Here is a 20,003-nt window from a genome sequence, read left to right on the forward strand (position 1 = left end):
AGACAGTCTTCAAACCTGCAACTTCCTCCTTAAAACAAAAGGTGATCTTGTGCCACGTTCTTGAACACATAACCTCCCATTAGCATAATAAAACGATTAGCTACACCTGTTTTTCTCTAATGTAAATCCTCCCATCCGTTCCCGTTCAGTGTGCAGAGGTCCCTGGTTGCTAATTGTAGCCGTCGTAGAAGCCCATTGATCCATGGCTATGACCACCAAGCTCCGCTCCTCTCTCAATGCCGGCGTGCTGCTAATTAAACAGGGCTTTTTAACGACCCTACGCGTCTAACGAGCCTGGAACAAAAGGTCACCTGATCTGACAGGGGCCGTGACATAAAGCCTATAGGATGAGAGAGGGCTACAAGTACGCGAGCATCAGGTGGGGGTAGCCAGCAGTGTGCGGAATATCAAAGCCTGGGAATAGAGAGCTTAACTGATATTTTATGTTTAAGTATATGTATATGTATAGTTTAAATATTTTGGTTTAATAAAAAAAAAAAAAAAAAAAATAATACAAAAAAATAAATGCATAAAAAAAATAAAAATAAATACATAAAAAAACCCCGAAAAACATAAAACATTTCATAAAATACTCCAATACGTTAATATGATGTGCTCAATTTTAATACTGACAAAACAGCGTGCTACTCAATACTGATTTTGATACCACAATAATAATAATAATAATATAATGTAATTTTCAATACAAGATAATAGTTTCTAGGAACTGTATGCAGCCTGCACTTACTGTTTTAAAAAGGTCCTACAATCACAACTGAACCTGTGTTGCCAGAGTCTTAACCTGCAGATAGAGACACATACATGTTTTTCTCATTCTCAGGATATGGACAGGCCAGAAACAACTTGGTCATCACGTCCAATGTTTTTGTAATGAAGAATAAATCAGCATTAGAATTGTTATCAGTAAAAAAAAAAAAATTGATTTGAACATGTTTATCTCACACCTGGGGACGCATTTCCGTCATGTTTTGGGATGTGATAATCTTACATATGGTCCCTTTAAAATTACCCAGTGATCATCAAGACCATTATCGATACTTGTTCAAATGAGTATCTAGTTTTAATACTGTGTTGATTAGTATGTGGTAATCTTTTTGTCTTCTCTTTTTTTACAACCCTATTTTAACACCTCAAAACTTTTTTTTTCTTTTACATTCCTTGTGGTTATATTTTTATTGTTGATTTAATGATTTACAAATAGGCCTGTCACTATAACAAATTTTGATGTGTGATATGTTGCTGAAGTAAATATAGACGATAAACAATAGTAATTAAAGTGATCTATATCTGACACAAAAACCAAAGAGCAGATTTAAACCCCAAAAACTATTCTAAATCTACAATATTCTTAAAAAAATAAATAAATCATGTATCCAAAAAATAGAGAAAAAAGAAAGAAAAACTACACACGATAAATACTGACCCTAAAAAATATAGACAGGCCTAGAAAAAGCAAAATAAAATCTCTGAAATGGACAAAACATGGTAGGAGAGTCATACTTAGCGTAGTCATTCAAGCCTCTAATGAGTGATTTCACACCTAATAACATCCAGGCTAGCACTATTGTTTTTTTTTTTTGTTTTTTTTTGACTATGCTAAGTAGGACTCAGGCACAGTCCACACTTAAGGCAGCACAATAGACCTAACCTATAAGCTGAAAATGTTTTGAGTTTCAGTGTACGTAGCTCCGCACTTTTTCTTTTGCTATGGATCAGACCTGGACGACTGAGGGATTACACAGATATAGACAGGCCTAGTTAGAATAAATAAAACTGATGCCACTATGATGAAAATAAAAAAACAAAACAAAAAACTATGAGAACAAATGACAAAACATGATTGGCTAAAACACATTAGCTGAAATTACCCTGTATACGTCGCGGCCACGTACAACTAAACTGCCCGCCAATTCCCAAACCCAATCTACAAGCCCATGTTCCATTGTCCAGGTTTCATATTTGCCCTATACTATCCCATCATACCTCTGTGTTCTCCTGACATTAGCATAGCATATCCGCATACCGCGCAGTGCACTTTTAAAACGCTAATGGTTATTGCCTGTTCCACACCATTAGGCCCAAATTTACATCCACAATGTTTCTGCTCAGACAATGGGATTTGGTAATGGGACATTTGAATCATAACAGGTACTCAGCTCCTAAGTCCTGCGAGTCAATTCATATTCCCATAACTGCATTTCATTTATTTATTGCCTCCATATTGGAATTGAAAGCAGTTAATTTGCACATATTGGTTGGCCTTCTTTCCATATCCTCTTCTCTGTACCTTATACATTCTAGTTGTTAACATCGACAACCCTCTGAAGGAGCTGTTAGTATTTTTGGTGACATCTGGTGGCGGAAATGTAAATTGCTATTTATTAAACGCCCCATATTACACAAAATTACTTTAAGCCATGTTATAATGTGGTTACTTCATCAAAAACATACCTGGAGTTGTGTTTTGTTTCATTCACACATGTTTCAGTAACCCTTTATTATTAGTCTGTTTACATCTCCAAAGCTCAAAATGCTCTATTCCACCTTGTGATGTCATGAAGTAGTAGTTTTCAAGTTAACAGCTACATTTTACATTTTGTTCAGTAGAGATTGGAAATTCAAGGGCTAAAATGATCCAAATGATTCTAGTGAAGCTGTATGGAGTTTAAAAACAGAGTGGAGCACTTCCTATATTACCACATGACATCACAAGGGGCAACAGAGTGTTTTCTGTTTGAGAAAACAACTAAATATGCAGGATTTGTGTGTTAAACAAGGGCTTGAAATGTTACACAGTGCACCTTTGAATAATATTAAAATGGATACATAGATTTCTGGACCTGACATATTACCGGCACGATTCCATGGAAATACAGTTAAAACCATACTTCGGAACATTCTCCATGCAGATATATATATGTTTTGAGCCATACTGTGGAATATTATAGCCAAAGGAACAACATTTCCATGGAAACGAGCAGGAGAAGGCACTCCTCCAGATCAGATAAGAGTCAGGTTTGTGGAAATGCAAGTCTGCTCAGATTAAAGTCTTGATTTTTTCCCCTAGTTTTTCAGTGCAACAAAAACATATAAAATATAAAAAAATAAGGTAAAATCAGGCTTAAAAGTTACACAGAATGAACAGATTAACAAAATAAAACAGGTCTAAACATCCAATATTAGTCAAATATTATGGACGCTATTCACTTTTGCAATTATCTTACTTACAATCGATCACATTTTATTGTGGCTTTAGTGAAATGTTTGTGAAAATAAGCCGTTGTCATGGCGATAAACCCAATATAGCGTGGAATACTGGACCTCCTCTTTAACTTTTATCACTCTGCCGAGCCCCGTAGTCTGGAGCTGTGCCTGATATGAACCTCTTAAATCTCCGACATTAAAATCTCACTGCTCTGCCTCCTCCATCAGCTGTAAACCTCCACACACAACAAGAAGAATGGGACAAAGAGGGCTGAGACCGGCCTGAACCAGGACTCAACTAGGACTGAACCAGGACTGAACCAGGACTGAACCAGGACTGAACCGGGACTGAACCAGGACTGAACCAGGACTAGAACAGGACTCAACTAGGATTCAACAAGGACTCAACAAGGTCTCAACCAGGACTAAACAAGGACTGAACCAGGTCTCAATCAGGTCTCAACCAGGACTAGAACAGGACTCAACCACGACTCAACTGGGACTCAACCAGGACTAAACAAGGACTGAACCAGGACACAATCAGAATTCAACCAGGACTCAACCACAGCTAAGCAAGGACTGAATCAGGACTAAACAAGGACTAAACAAGTGCTCAACCAGGACTAAACCAATAGGCCTCAACATTTCTTAAGATGCGGGTGCTCTATGGTGAGAGCCCAAATCCGGGTACTCATCATGGAGAGCCCGGTATTGGTTTGTGTGATAGAAATGGATTAAACAGATTAGACTAAAGGCCGTTCTAAATGAAGCCTCTCCTGGTTCTGTAGCTGGGAGATAAATGTCCCCATGTCAATATGAAATACAGGTCTGCTTCATCTGACAAAGGAAATACACACCTGGTTTAGACCTGGTTTAGACTTAGTTTAGTCCTGGTTTAGACCTGGTTTAGACCTAGTTTAGACCTGGTTTAGATCTGGTTTAGTCTTGGTTTCAACCTGGTTTAGACCTGGTCTAGTCCTGGTTTAGACCTGGTTTAGTCTTGGTTTCGACCTGGTTTAGACTTAGTTTAGACTTGGTTTAAACCTGGTTTGGACCTAGTTTGGACCTGGTTTCGACCTGGTTTAGATCTGGTTTAGTCCTGGTTTAGACCTAGTTTAGTCCTGGTTTAATCCTAGTTTAGACCTGGTTTAGACCTGGTTTAGACCTGCTTTAGTCCTGGTTTAGTCCTGGTTTAGTCCTGGTTTAGTTTTGGTTTAGTTCTGATTTAATCCCTGGATCTTTAGTTAAATTGCATTACTCTGATGCTGATGTTCTGATTTAATCCACTTTCATTTCTGGTTTAGACCTGGTTTAGTCCTGGTTTAATCCTGGTTTAATCCTGGTTTAATCCTGGTTTAGACCTGGTTTAGTCCTGGTTCAGTCCTAGTTTAGACCTGGTTTAGACCTGCTTTAATCTGGTATCATTCCTGGTTTAGATTAGACTACACTGGGGCATAATTTACAGGATCTGGTCTATAATTACGTTTAGACATTGTTTAGTCGACCTCTCGACCTTTAAACCCATTTAAGACCCAGTTTGGTCCTGGTTCACATCCACCACCCAACACTTGGTTTAGTCCTGGGGCTAGATTTGCTTAGACTGAGGTGGATGCTTACATATAGAGAACTTAGATCTGGTTTAGACCGGTTTTAATCCTGGTTTAGACCTGACTGGTGCAAAGATTTTCTTTTCAAACATGAAACACACTAAACTCAAGGTTGCCAGGGGCTCTCCATATAGAACCTTTGCATGTGGATTTTGCTGATTTTTTATCAAGACAGATGCACTTCCTTTTACAACCCACCACATCACTGATTGTAGCGGTCAGTGTGGTTTATTTGCAACCATCAACAGTAGCCTAAATATGCGCTCAGGTGCGATTTGAACCAACAATTTTCCTGTTTTCTGACAAATGCTTAACCACTGCACGCAACATAACTATTTTTCCACATTAGAGATTGAAGAATAATGACAGAACATACCTGCTCTGTCTAAAATCATTACAAACCCATAGTACTGGTCGTGATGTTTCTCATGTAGTCCACACTTTGTTATATGCTGCCATCTGCTGTTTGTTTGGGGTAAGTACATCCATAGTGCATAGGTACATATGTTGCTTCAAGCCACTCAAGATGTCTATGTTGAGGATTTATTTTTTTGTTAGTGACAATAGAGGCTGGTATTACAACTTCCTGGATGTAAGCCACCATTAAAATCCACAGAAGAAGAAGATGTCTATAATTTAAATAGGCTACCAGTCTTACGTTTAATCCATTCATCCATAAAAAAAAATAAAAATACAAATAAATAAATAATGATGATAATAATAATAATAATAATAATAATAATAATAATAATAATAATCATTAATAATAAAATAAATAATAATAATAAAAAAGGAACATGTAACCCGGGTGAAAAATGCGGATTCCCTAGTATATCAGTTATCAAATCTCACGCGCCAGCTCACGTGACTCGTTGTGGCCAATCAGAGCCCCGTATTAGCAGACAGCTACACACCCCCGGAAGGTGTGAGGCTAGCGCGAGGAGCATTCAACGCCGGTTGCATGCTCCTCCTGGTTTAAAGTTCTCATTTACCTTCATTTCGCCATAACAACTCTCCAACTTCATCACACTTACTCTTCAACCATAGGTACTGATCATCGCGTCAATGTCACATCAGGAATGAGATTTGAGTTCGTGATATAAAGGGGAATTGGTGAGTCTGCTTTATTTTGCTAACGGTAGCCTAGCGCGCTCCATTCATTCATAATAAGGGGTTAGCATTGCGTTTTAAATCCGGTTTTCTCCAATAGTTTTTACACACACACTATGAAACTTACAACGACTCTTTGGTTAATTTATGTCATGTCATAGACGGGCTGTGATTAATTTCAAGCTTTGATTTGTATATATGAACGCTCATGGTTCAATGCATTATTGTACTTTGTATTGATTGTCATGATTATTCACTGATAATCCAGCTAGTATTGTTATATATTGCTTAGAATTTGCATTTGCTATTGACTTAACTGAATTTTAGATGATTGTGTATATGTTATGTTCACACAGGCCAGGTTCTCATTCTTGGATGGCGAGCTACAGATTAAACCTCAAGCCTAAATCTGGAGACTTTTTCTATAAGTGAATTGCACCTGCTCTGGTTGGGCCAGGTAAGAGGCTTATCATAGTGGGTCTTGCTTTCCTCGCACCTCCACTCCGCCCCTTCTCTACCTCCACTCCGCCCCTACTCTACGTCCACTCCGCCCCTACTCCACCTCTACTCCGCCCCTACTCTACCCTTATAATCTACCTCTTAAATGTCTGGTCAAATTGATCCAGCCCATAATCTACTTCCAACACCTCTTTATAAATTGTAAATGCTTGAACTTCTGAGCTGGTCACAGCATATAGACTGAACTCAGGGGGGTTGTGGGACATTGGACTCCCAATAGCCGGACTCTACATCATTGAATTTCTCAGTGATTGTTTGTGTTATTTGTCGTATGGCCATTGTCTGTCTATTATGTTTCGATTTTTTTCAATACATGGTACCATTTAACTACAATATACTGTCTCTGTCACTCTCTTCCTAAGTCAATTCCTAGTCTTCTGATTCTAGACCAATGCACTATTACTACTACTCGGGTCTCTAGCCCATATACCCATTACAAACAGCTCTTTTGTGTCAATGCTTTTAATACTGAAAGCTCATAAAGGGTTTCACTATATTTCATTTATGTTCATTTATGCTCTGTACTTGATTTTTTTGTCCCCCCCATGTATTTGAGCAAAACATGTCTTGCTGTGGTACAGATGTATTATATAAGCAGCTCTTGAGGTCAATATACAGTATGCGTAGCTGTTGTTTGCTTTACCGTCACAGAAAAACTCAGCTCTGGTCCCTGAAAGTAGAGAAAAGTGCTTATAAACTTGATGGTGAATCAAGTACCAGCTTTAGTGTCTGCTATAGAGGTCCACAAATATGGAATATATTAAACAGTCCTCATTACCTATATTTAAAAGAAATCTAAAATACAAACTACTGGAAAGTTACAGCGCCTAACTTACTTAGTGCGGCTCAAGTTCTCCTTGCATTGGGTCTTCTCTCTGCGGATGTGTGTGTATGTATTATACATATATTTATGTGTGTATATATGTATGTATACACACATACACCCCCCCCCCCACACACACACACACACCCACACACTATATATATATATATATAATGGCAAAAGTAAAAAAAAAACAAACAAAAAAACTTGCAATCCATCATGGGTGTTCGCACAGGGTGATGGACCCCATTCCATCAGCTTTACAGCTTCTTTAGGTTCCATGTTTTTCACAGGGTCAATTGGAAATGGGTGAACAAGATACACTTCTATATGTAGCACATAAACGCTGAGTTGTAGATGTGTGTGTTGCTACGTGTGGGTATGTATGTGCCTTACTAAACTCTGACCATTGTGAAAAATAAAAATTGAATTGAAGTAAGTGAGGAATAACTTTAGACCACTACAAAATGAACTAGTTCTCTTTTTTTTTTTTTTGCCTTTTTAACAGAGTAAAAATCAGGAGTGACTAAGCTCCTCACCCCATTGCTAAAGCCTCTTTTCTACAGTTCGCTTGGGTGCCTTGTTGGAGCACGTCAGTTTGGTGCAAATTCCTCCAGTTGAGTTGCGTTTCCATGCTCTGAACATGACTCCAGGTCCAGGAATTATAAGGCACTTTCATCAATTAGGGAGGGCTATGGACTGTATGTAGAAGTGGACTAAGGGAGTGTGACTTCACCCATAGCGTTCGGGTACAGCCAAATGAGGCTAGCAAGCAAGGATGTTGAAGGTAGCTAGTTTAGCTTGGGGTGGACACCTAGCAACGCTGTTAATCAAACCTGTTGCTAACGCTAGTGGGAATGAAGAGAGGGTGTCTGATTGGTCTGTTATTAATGTTCATATCTTCATTTAGGGACACAATGGTGAAATAAAAACTCCAGGATCATGTAAAGTGGGTTAAAATAAACATTTTAAGACCAAAATGACGAGGAAACTCATTTTGACCATGTGTATCCGACATCTTGTTCTTTCAGTCGTTACCCAAAGCTCATGACCATAGGTGAGAGAAGGACTAGACCAGGACTTAACCAGAACTAAACCAGGTCCTTTAGAGTAGGAACTTAGATTGAGTGTTAAATCTTTGCCTTTTGATTCCTTCTATCAGTATGAATGTTTAATCAGTGTATCCGCTCCCTACACAGCCAAATGATTGCTTTTATTCCCCTTTATCTACCTGTTACACATAACCTTGAATGTGTGAAGTGAGTCACTGTAATCTTGTGTACCCTGAGTAATTAGTAGAGATCCAACATGAATTTGCTATAAAATTGATTCATATATATATATATATATATATATATTTTTTTTTTTTCTTTTCTTTTTGTCACAATTGATACTCAATTTCAATACTAAGGAATAGAATTCATTCTCAATACTGATTCCGATACCATAATGATAATAAAAAACACTGTTTATCTAAATGAAAGAATATAAATAGTAGTACTTTCTTTTATATTCCCATGTGGCCTTATATCTGTGTAATCCTTCAGTCGTCCCGTAGTTTCCATAGTGGTCCATGGGTGTATACTTGTTTAAGTGTCTTATACTTGTTCTGATACAGCTCAAGATCATTCTAAAGCTTCAGGAAAGATTCATTTCTGTCCAATGCGACTTTTTTAGTATCAATACTCAAATGAGTATCAAGTTTAAAGTAACGATTAGTATCTGATTTTCAATACTTTTGACAACCCTAAATAAGCCCAAGTAAACTTCTGTACTGCCTCTTTAATTCCATGGGCCTCCTGCAGTTTTCGCCTGGGGAATGTGAATGAATAACCGTCCAATTCATGCCCCATTTGGCAAAAACTAACCAAAGGGAGGAGCTTGGCTGGTCTAAGTAAACTCTGTCGCATTGTGTCCACAGTATCAACATGGCCGTGCGACTGTTTGAAGACAAGGATCACGCTGCGAAATACCTCAAGTACAGAGTGACCCCCAATGAGGTGGTCAGCGAGATCATGGGGCTGCTTAAGAAGAGGGTGAGGAAAAGATTTGAAAAAGTTGTTAACTTGGTTAGACTGGCGAAGTATAGTAGCTAAAATCTGCTTCTATGTTGCACAAAATTGACTCGTGCAAGCTTTTAGCCATGTCATAATGTTATTACCTCATCAAAAACATGCCTGGAGTTTTGTTTTGTTCACACATGTTTGAGTAATCCTGCATTATTAGTCTGTCTACATCTCCAAAGCTCAAAATGCTCTGCTCCACCTTGTGATGTCATAAAGCAGGAGTTTTCAAGTTACAACAGTTACTTTTTACCGTTAGTTCAGTAGCGATTGGCAATTCCAGGGCTGAAATGACCCAAATTCTAGTGAAGGTGTATGGAGTTTAAAACAGTAGTGCACTTCCTGTATTACTACATGACATCACAAGGTGGAACAGTGTGTTTTCTGTTCAAGAGAATAACTGCTCAAACTGTCCTCCGATGTGGGTAGTTGCAGAGCTGAGAGCTGCCAAAACTTTACTGAGATTTTTTACTACAAATTGCAAATCAAGTTCCTCAAAATATCGCTAAAATCTACTAAATATTGTCAGTGGACCTTTCAAAATAAAATGGTCAGCTTTCATGAGATGCAGCCATGCTCTTACTTTGAAAAGGTGTAAAAATGACAATGCACTAAATCTGGTCCCCTGCTGCACTTTGTCCTTTGCACAAAGTGTGTTCAGCTTCTGTTAGAAGACTAAAACATGCAATTTACTTACTACTAAATAGTTTAAAGGTACAGTATGTACATTTCTGGAGGTGGCACGTCAACAACATGATTCCATAGAAATAGATACAAGTTAAAAGCATACTTTGGAACATTCTCCATGGAGATAAATATGTTTCATACCATACAGTGGACGGTAATGGCTAAAGGAAACAAGTAGGAGGAGTGGGAGTCAGGTTTGTGGAGACGCAAGCCACTCACAGTAAGAACACATTTTTTTGTGCAATAAAAACATGCCTTTATTTTAGTCTATTTTTTGTCTTAAAAAGTGACTTACTGTTGCTTTAATATTACGTTTAAAACAATAATCTGGTTATGAGCAGATTATGCATGTAGTCTCACCAATTTATACAATGAAAAATAATGATTATACATGTTATACGAAACATCTTTTTTTCTTTTTTTTTTTTAACCATTCAGAAAAAGGGGCTTGGAATGCAGTGATGATAGATTTCGTGGCCCCGCAATTTTATATATATTTTTTCATTTTGAATTCTAAACTTTGATAACCACCAATGTTTATTTATTTCCATTTGACAGTGGTTTCCAGTCCAGGTCGGAACAGTGAAGTTTGCAAGCTTTAAAAGGAGCCTAGTGTTAGCTGTAGCCTACAAGTTCAGAATACAAATGTCGGCCAAACCTGTGAAAGGTACTTGTAGCCTACTTGTCTCCATGGAGATGTTATTGCTTTGCCTGCAATATCTCACAGCATGGCATTAAACATGTCAGTCTTCATGGAGACAAGCATATGATGTGAATAGACCAAGTCAGATCTGTGGATAAGTGAGAAAGCAATGAAACATCTGTAATTGAATAAATGGAATCATGGGGTTTGAACCTCCCATCGGAAAAGTTACATTGTGCAACTTTAATGCATCAAATTTGTCTTTATGTGGGATTTTAGCAGCTTTTTTCTTTCTTTCTAAAAATATTTACTCACATACTTTGATAAGGATTGTAGGGGAGACTAGGGTTGACCCACCAGATTAAATCCTGATCCGTGAAATTAATAAAACATGTATTTTTCAAAATGTCCTAAGTGAGATTATATACAGAAAAAATAAATGCAATATATATGCATTCCCAGAGTATTGTTTGATTTTTATTTTTTTATTTATATCGTAGTTCCCTCATCAAAAACATGCGTGAAGAGATTTTAGATAATACATATTATATTATTTAGTTAATATGATTATACCATTTGTCAGGACATCAGTATCATTCTTTTCACTTAATCACTGTGTACATTTGTTACATGATTGTCCGATGCAGAAACCTGTATACATTTCCAACCTGTTCCCTTCTTCTTCCCACAGATGCCGCTGCCTGGCAAACTAGCCGTAGATGTGGGCTGTGGGTCCGGGCAGGGCACCGTTCTCCTAGCGCCATATTTCACCCAAGTCATCGGGACAGACATAAGCCCCGCCCAGCTCGAGAATGCACAGGTCAATCAGAAGTGTGACAATGTTTCATACAGGTAATATCAAGGTATTGATATTAAAGGTCGCATATTACACTATTTCCTGATCTATGTTATAATGTTGTTTCCAGTGATGGGAAGAATACCACCAATTAATACCCCATAAAAGTAAAATACCCTCCTCTTTGACATAACTCCAGTTCTGTGAGTGTGCATTCTTGATTCTTGGGGATTTTTAATATTTCATCGTCTAACACAGTAGGGCTTTAAACAATCTTTATAGAGACAAGCAAGTGACTCCACTATAAGCCAACTTACAAGTCAGACCGCTTACAGTTAGAATGTTTATGCATGCAGGTATTTTTGAACAATATATCAATCAGTTGATCAATCAATGTCATTTTATTTGAATTAAGCACGTAGAGCAGTAAAATACAATAATAATAGAAAGCTCAAACAAAAGTCTCAGTGCAGCTAAACAGGAAGAGTCATCAGATCCAGTGTCAGGGCAGTTTGAGGAAGGTAACGGAACTAAAGTGTCCCTCGGTGTCCTGCCAGGTGAACTCTGGAGACAGGAAAGGCTCTCTTAAGGCTCTCTCACGCTATGCTGTTGTTTCGGATTCACTCTGGAACGTTTTCTGCCATCCGCTGTATTGCTCTGTTGTATTGTTGTAAAACGTCTGTGGCATGTCAGAGCTAGCTGGTTAGCATAGCTAGCCCCCTGCAGAATTGCCATGGATACAGGAAAAACAAACGGCTAAAATCACACAATCCAATAGTCCTTAACTTCTGTCCTTTGAACTGCACATGCTTCACTTCTCAATTGGTCAAAATTTGAAGATAAAAATAAATAAATAAAAATTGCTCAATGTGCCTGCCAGTCAGCCACAAGAGCAGTCAACCACCTATATATAAAAACCTGCAATTCAATAAATGCAAAATCAATTTTAAGGTTTCATTTTACACTGCGACATTCCAGGCAAAGCAGTAACATCTTTGTCTTCACCTGAAAAGTTACACAGTACAACTTTAACTGCTTTCCCATGTTATTTCTGCATATGTGCTCTTTCCAGGCAGTGTCCAGCGGAGGAACTCCCGCTTGAGAGCGGCTCAGTGGACTTGGTGACCTCCATGACGGCGGCGCACTGGTTCGATCGGCCACGCTTCCTGGAGGAGGCGGGGCGTGTGCTGAGGGGCGGGGGCTGTCTGGTTTTGCTCTCGTACGCCATGGACATGTACCTGGAGTACGGAGATGTCACCGAGAAACTCAAACAAGTCTGCAAAGAGGTCAGAACTGTACTTCACACATGCATATGACAGATTTTTGTGTTTCGAATTCTGAATTCTGCTGTGTGTTCTCCAAAGTCTTTTCCTGGAGTTTGGCTTTCAGATCAGCAGTATCCTTGTGGAAACTCTGCTTTTCCATCTCACCCATTTTTGGCAAGAATCTTCTTGAATTTTCTCCAACATGCCTTTAATTTCAGCAACCTCTTTCTGTAGTACTACAATATTGTCGTCTTTTGACTGAAGCTGGTGTTTCAGCTCAACTGACTGGTCGCTAAGGGCTTCTCTCTCCTCCTTCACTTGATCCAGTTCAGTTTGCAGTTCTTGGATTGTTGTGTCCTTTCTCTCATTTTCAGTGTTGTGAGCTTCAATAATCAGCTTCATTCTTTTAAGGACCTTTAACTTGTCCTCCTCATGCTTTTCCACAAGCTGGTTTATTGCTCCATCTTTGAGCTGAATCGTTCCTCAGACTGTCTCACTAAAAGTCCATTCTCCTCTTTGACTTTGTCCAGCTCAGTCTGGAGTTCTTGGATTGCTCTGTCCTTTCTCTCCATCTTAGTGTTATGAGCGAGAATGATCAGCTTCATTTTCCTCAGTAGCTTTAACCTCTCCTCCTGGTGCTTTTCACGTTCTCTTTCGCGAAACTACTTAAGGTCTTCCAATTCTTGAAGCAGATGTTTCTCTTTGGCATCTAAAACCCGAGCAGCTTTAAAGGCCATTTCGAGATGTGACATGACTAAGGCCATGCCCCGCTCGTTTTCCTCCTTAGACCTCTCATAGTTTTGAGGCCCTAACTGCTCCCTCTCCAAGTCCTCAACAGTTAGAAAGGTGTGACCCGCCTTTTCAGATGGTCCAGAAGTCTGGTCTGGATTGGTGGATGCCATCACCGGCTCCTCGAGTTGAAACATGACTAAGGCCATGTCCCACTCGACTTCCTCGTTAGACCTCTGTTGGTTTTGAGGCTCTAACTGCTCCAACTCCTCAAAAGATGGTGAGGGATCCTCAAGAGAGCCTGGATTGGTGGAAGTTATCCCCAGCTCCTCCATCAGGTTGAATTCCTCACTGTAGAGGAGTTCGTCCTCTTCAGGAGTAAAGTCGCACCAGTTTTTGGACATGTTTGCGTGCTCTGAGTTCGGTCGCTGCGTGCTCGTTCGAGTGCTGAGTTGAAGTGAGGCTGGGTTTGTGCTGCACTTACAGACTTCAACATAGAATCTGTTGATGTCATGTGATGTCACATATAAGAATTTCATATATGAGCATGTGTAGTTACATATGAATGCCAATATATCACTGATTTATTAATACAATTGTTTATTAAAGCAGAGCTAAAGCTATGTAGCATATTTACCTCATTAAACGTCTTTGTAAGTCCATGTGATGCTTAAATATGTATTTTTGGGGTGTTTGAAGCGTCTCCAAGTGCTTTCTCTGTGCAGAAAACCAGCCTTGAAATATGGCTAACATGACCCAAAGAGAGCTCTCCTGTGCAAACCTGGCTTTTATCTAAATTTTTGGCAATATGTTTCTTTTTATGTGATCAAACTGCCTTATTTCAATAAATAAGGCAGTTCTCCAAAAGGGAATTCTCAAAAGGGAACTGTAGGGGGAGCTCTATTGCACAAAATGTCTTAAATCTGTTTTAATATAATTCACCATCAATCAAATCTATTATTAATCTTAAACGCTGCCTGTCCACAGTACAACAGGAAAGCTGCAGAAGTAATAGTAATCAAATAAAAACCACAATGTGAAAAAACACAAGATGCAAAACATGCAATTATTTAAGATATTTAATAAAGTGTCCACTCCGCCCTCACTGATGTCTGTGGGTTGAAACATTCAAAAGTTATTGCACTTTTTCCAAACGTTCTCCAAATGTCTTCATTCAGATAGGTTTGGAGAGGCCTGGACTTACTCATGATAAAATGACTGTAAAACTCTCATTTTTATAGGTATTGACCTCAAATTTGAAATGTAAGTGGTCAACAATCTTGTCAGTTGAGGTATGGTGTATTTTTGTCCCCAGCTACCTACTGCAGCTTTCTACACCTTCATTTTCACAATATTTTTTTTGGCGAGGATGAGAAAACTTTTTTTTAATGTGTGTTCCAAAGTGTATAAATGCTCAGCAGACAAACTTACAGTGATTCTGACACCTGTGGGTAAAACTATAGGATGTTCCCTTTACAAAGACCCCAAACTTGTGCATTTACTACTGAGGGTTCAGTAATGGTGATTATTTTAATTTGGAGAGGTCAGAACAAAGGCAATTTCACCAAAATCACCCGGAATGCTAAGGGGTTAAATATTTATGCCCCAAATGAAGATGAACCACAATTTATGACAGAAATGATAAGTCAATATAACAAATGAGGAAATCCTGGGCTTTAAAGGAGGCAACTGAAAAGACAGCACTCACTGATGTGTGCAGGCATTTTTTTTCCTGAACAGATGCTCGAGCCACCTCAGCTGGCTCCTCTTGACTTGGAGAATTGGCTCTAGTCCGAGCTCCTGCCATGTGACCGAGCTCCTCACCCTATCGCTAAGGGAGCGCCCAGCCACCCATTTTGGACGCTTGTATCTGCGATCTTGTCCTTTCGGTCATTACCCAAAGGTCATGACCATGGGTGAGGGTAGAAACATAATTGAGAGCTTTGTCTCTGAACCGCCACCTTAACGTGGTGGAGGGGTGGTGGAGCTATGTTGTCGGGGGGGTTTGTGCCCTGGTGGGGTCACCCATGGCAAACAGATCCAGGGGGACGGGTCAGACTAAGAGCGGTTCAGAAGCCCTTTATGACAAGAGAACAACTAAGGCTAGTTACCTCGCCCAGACTGGCATTACCAGGGCTCCAGCCTGGAGCCAGTCCGGGGGTGGATGCTCGAGAGCAAGTGCCTGGTGGCTGAGCCTTTCCCCACAGGGCCCGGTCGGGCTCAGCCCGAAGGCGCGACATGGGGCCGTCCTCCCTTGGACCCACCACCTGCATCGCCCCGTGGGTGGATCCCTTACGTCTCCATGTCCAGAGATCCGGTCGTAACGACTCGATCTCTGGACATGGATACTGGCTCTGGGGACATGGAATGTCATTATTGTGATCTTGAAATATTAAAATAAAATATATAAATATATAAACATATTTTATTATTTTTTGTTGTTCAAAATAAGCGTCACACTCACATGTTAAAAACAAACCCGTTCACACTTCAGAGACGACAGCCTACAAACTGGGTCCAAATGGCTCTTTGGGTGTTAAAGGTCGCTGACCCCTGTATTACACTCAAGGCACAAGAGAAAACAAGGCTGTGACGTGTCCTGCTTGTTTCCATGGAGATTAATCCCATACTTAGGAAGCCTGTCTTTCTAATCTGATATAATCAATCTATTTACTCACTAATTTAACCTAATGCCATCTTTTATTTTATGGTGAAAGCAATCGGAAATTGTTTAAATTAAATTATCACACAAGCTAATGTATCAGTTTGGATTACGCTACATCCACCATTTATTTATTTAATTTTATTTATTTTTCAGTGTTACACCGCCCTGATTCCGTACCGAAACCCTCACCTCGGCTCCGAAACAATACAGATCTACAAAGACATGCTTGACCTGTGCCCCTATCCGGACAAAGAGTGGTACGTATCTATCGGTTCTTACGTTCACTTGTCCACCATAAATAAAACATTCACTAGTCACTATATTTACACGCAACTGGCGTAATCCAATTTAAATCGAATCAAATTATATCGATGACACATTTGGAGAAGGCGATACATACTCAGATACCTGTTGCATGTAACTGCGCAGTCCGATTTACATAAGGCGCAGATTAGGAGAGGCTTTCAACTGCAGGAGGTAAGAAACAGCCAGGAAAATAATAGACATACGTTTGGATGTTTACTTTGTTGTTTTAAATCAGCAGCGATGACTAACTACGGCCTCTCTACAATACGTTGAGTTGAGTTTCATTCACACATGTTTGAGGAACGCAAATCTCCAAAGATCAAAATGCTCTGTCCCAGTTTAACAGATACCTTTTTACATTTAAATGGGCAAATCTGGAGCTAAAATTATCCAAATGATTCTAGTGAAGGTGGATGGAGTTTTAAACCACAGTGGAGCACTTCCTGTATTAGACCATGACATCACAAAGTTGTTTCAAGGAAGAACTCAGCCTAAATATGCAGGGTTTGTGTGTTAAACATGTGCGAATGAAACAAAACACAACTCCAGGTCTGTTTGGCATAAGGAAACAACATTAAAACAGCGTAATATGGAGACTTTAAAGTGGAAATGAAACTTACCGAAGCTTTGCTGTGTATTTGTGCTGCGTAGAGTAAATAACTTGTGAGTGACGAGTTTCCTAGGATGTGGTTAAATGTGTGAGAGTGTTTTTATTAGTAATTATAGCTGCAAAGTTTTACTGCTAATGCACCTATTGGGTTCTTTGACCTCCTGCAGGCTGGGACAGGAGTAGTCTGAGAGGTTTTGGGGCAAAGACGATTTTAATTTGATTGTCTCATATGTGATGGTGTTTTGTGTTTCCAGGCACGAGGGTTTGGACGTGAGGAAAACCATCACTGTGAACGGATACATCAGCCTGGTACAAACTTTTAGTCCGTATCGGACATGGATGGAAACTAATTTACAAGAGGCTGAGGAAATGTCCAATCGCATACGCAACAAGTAAGATATTACACTAAAGCACTGAGTTAATGTGTCAACCTTACACCAGGAATTATTCAGCAAAATGTCAACCAATACACACACATTTTGAGTTTTATGTCTTAAAGAGCTTTCTACCATGTTATAACATTGTTCCCTCAGCAAAAACATGCCTGAAGAGGTTTTATGTCACTCATGCATGTTTGAGTATTTTAGTGATCTCTCCTTGGCCCGATTTGAACCCTCTTTATAGTTAATTATTTAATCAGAGATGGAGAAATGTAATGCCATACATGTAGACAAGCAGGTGAACACGTCTCATATTGCACCTTTAGAGAGCTAAAGTAAGATCTTTTGAGTCAGGGTCATTTTTTTTTTCTTTTTTTCTTTATTCTGGATTAAAAACTTTATATAAAAATAGCAAGAAAAAAAGTTGTTAAAAATACCAACTCCCACCATTTGGGGGCGCAAATTGGAAAAATTTAAAATGGATTCATAACTGGCTTTCAGCTGAGGGGCTTGTTTTTTTCTCTATAGCTTTTTTAAATTTATTTTTGAGTTTTAACATTTTACAGTGATGTCAAATATACAGACACAGTTTTCTTCATCTTGATGCATTTTTCTATCTGTTCTAATCCGAGTTATATTTACTTGAGTAACTTATTATGAAATGATTTGAACATTTGTGTTTCTTCCACGGCTTCTTCAGATATAGTTTAGTTTGTCTAATTTTTGGGCATTATTTAATGTTTTGTTCTTTATTACATTAACTTCACTAACTTATAAGTTTTGTTAAGTTACTCTTACTTGGGTAGTGCTTTTCCCAAATACTTTTTTGCTCTTTACTAATTTCTTGGACCACAAATTTGTACTTCTACTTGAGTAATATTACTACTTACTCTTACTTTTTTCAATGTTTGGGTTCTCTCTCCATTTCTGTTTCGAATAAAAAAAGAATACAAAACAAACATGATCCATTTGGTTTCCCTTTCTCTTTTTTTGTAGGTTGCTGGACATTTTGCAGGTTTCATCTCCTGAAACTGAAGTTACCCTGGTCACAAAGTACTTCTACTGGATCGCGTGTAAACCTTGACCCTCATGTGCACCACTCCGGTTTTGAGATTTGAGATTGTTTTCAGAGCATCAGTATTTGTAAAGTTCCACAAACATTCCCTTTGATTATTTTCACAATAACTCAACAATTATACACATTACATTAGTAAACAGCTACAGTTACTAAATATAATCAATCAAAAGCCTGTGTTGTTGTTTTTTCATTTGATGTGTTGATGTGTTTATTGTACTCACTGTGAATCTGAACGATTCAACTTAGTAATACAATTTATGCCTGATAATCCAAATGTATCAATCATTTAGGGTTCAGTATGTTGTATTTGTATATATTTTATGCTGTCCAATAAAATCTAAAATCATCATGTCTCAAAAGTATAATTAAATAGTTTATTATATCCAAATAATCACATTGTCCCTTCATTTGTGCCTGTTTGAAGCATGGCTGAAGTCACGGGGTGTTTCCAAGATGCAGGATCGTCGGCTTCTGACCCCCCCTCAGAGATCTGTCTTAAAAGGATTTTTAAGATGAGAATTGGGGATCACATTTATTTACTTAATAATCAGCCTAAATGACTTGTTACACATAAACACACTTCTACTTTTCATTTGTATAAGCGGTGATGTTTACTAAAACTCATTTTATGTTTGGTCTGGTCACGTGACAGCCGCTCTGTCCAGAGCCTGTTCCACGCGTGGGGTGAGCAGGACACTGCTGACTCCAGAGGAGGAACGATCCTGAGAATTGAGAAACAGTCGCGGTGTTCTTTAGTACATTACACTGGTCACTGAACAGAGCGTCACTCCAAGTGTCTCATTAACTTTGTCCTGTGCTACAGAGGCCTCTGCTTTTACAACAAGAGAGTCTGCCTGTTTTAGAGGTTTGCGCTTGAGTTATTTTAATAGGTCCATGATGAGTACTGAGGACCACAGCCAGCTCAAAACTTTTTTTAAATTGCATTTAAATTTAATTTATTTGTTTATTTATAATCAATACGAGCAAGGTCGGCCCTAGCCTTTAGGGGCCATAAGTTGAATTTGCCCTCGAGGGCCCTCGCCACTTCAGTGCCACATATTCATATTGACAACATTAAGCCATCATCAGGACCACTTCTAAAAAAAACCTGAAAATTCTAGAGGCTCACAACAACAATAACCACAAGTATAACAGTATATAAACATGTAAGGAAGTCTGCCAAAGAAATTAAAAAATTCTGGACATTTTTTTCTTGGTTTGTGGTGCATTTTAATGTGTTCCAGTTGACTAAAGTGGGCTTCCGTTTATCAATTTATCAATAATGAAGCCAAACGATGTACTTGAGCAAGGGTACACTTACTTCAAAATCATATCACTCAAGAAGTACAAAGTAGTAATCAACGTTAAGAGTTGCATTCGAGAAACAGCCTGGACATAACATCAGATTTATAATCATCAGATCATTTGGACTGAACATTAAATAAGAGAGGATTTTAGGATCACATCATTTTTATGTTTATTATCAGGCTTTGGATA

At 38.8% G+C, this 20,003-nt stretch overlaps 1 protein-coding gene across 1 annotated transcript; it reads left to right on the plus strand.

The window, feature by feature from the left end:
- Positions 1-5,761: 5,761 nt before the first annotated feature.
- On the plus strand, positions 5,762-18,860 carry si:ch211-93g23.2 (uncharacterized protein LOC100005086 homolog). The gene is made up of 8 exons (XM_033979638.2): positions 5,762-5,945; positions 6,299-6,399; positions 9,206-9,320; positions 11,369-11,529; positions 12,546-12,759; positions 16,286-16,389; positions 17,303-17,440; positions 18,425-18,860. Exons 3-8 carry the CDS (start codon positions 9,213-9,215, stop codon positions 18,510-18,512), a joined length of 813 nt encoding a protein of 270 aa, XP_033835529.1. The 5' UTR covers positions 5,762-5,945; positions 6,299-6,399; positions 9,206-9,212; the 3' UTR covers positions 18,513-18,860.
- The last annotated feature ends 1,143 nt before the right edge of the window (positions 18,861-20,003 follow it).

This window comes from Periophthalmus magnuspinnatus, chromosome 2 (assembly GCF_009829125.3).
Source record: "Periophthalmus magnuspinnatus isolate fPerMag1 chromosome 2, fPerMag1.2.pri, whole genome shotgun sequence".
Lineage (NCBI taxonomy): Eukaryota > Metazoa > Chordata > Actinopteri > Gobiiformes > Gobiidae > Periophthalmus > Periophthalmus magnuspinnatus.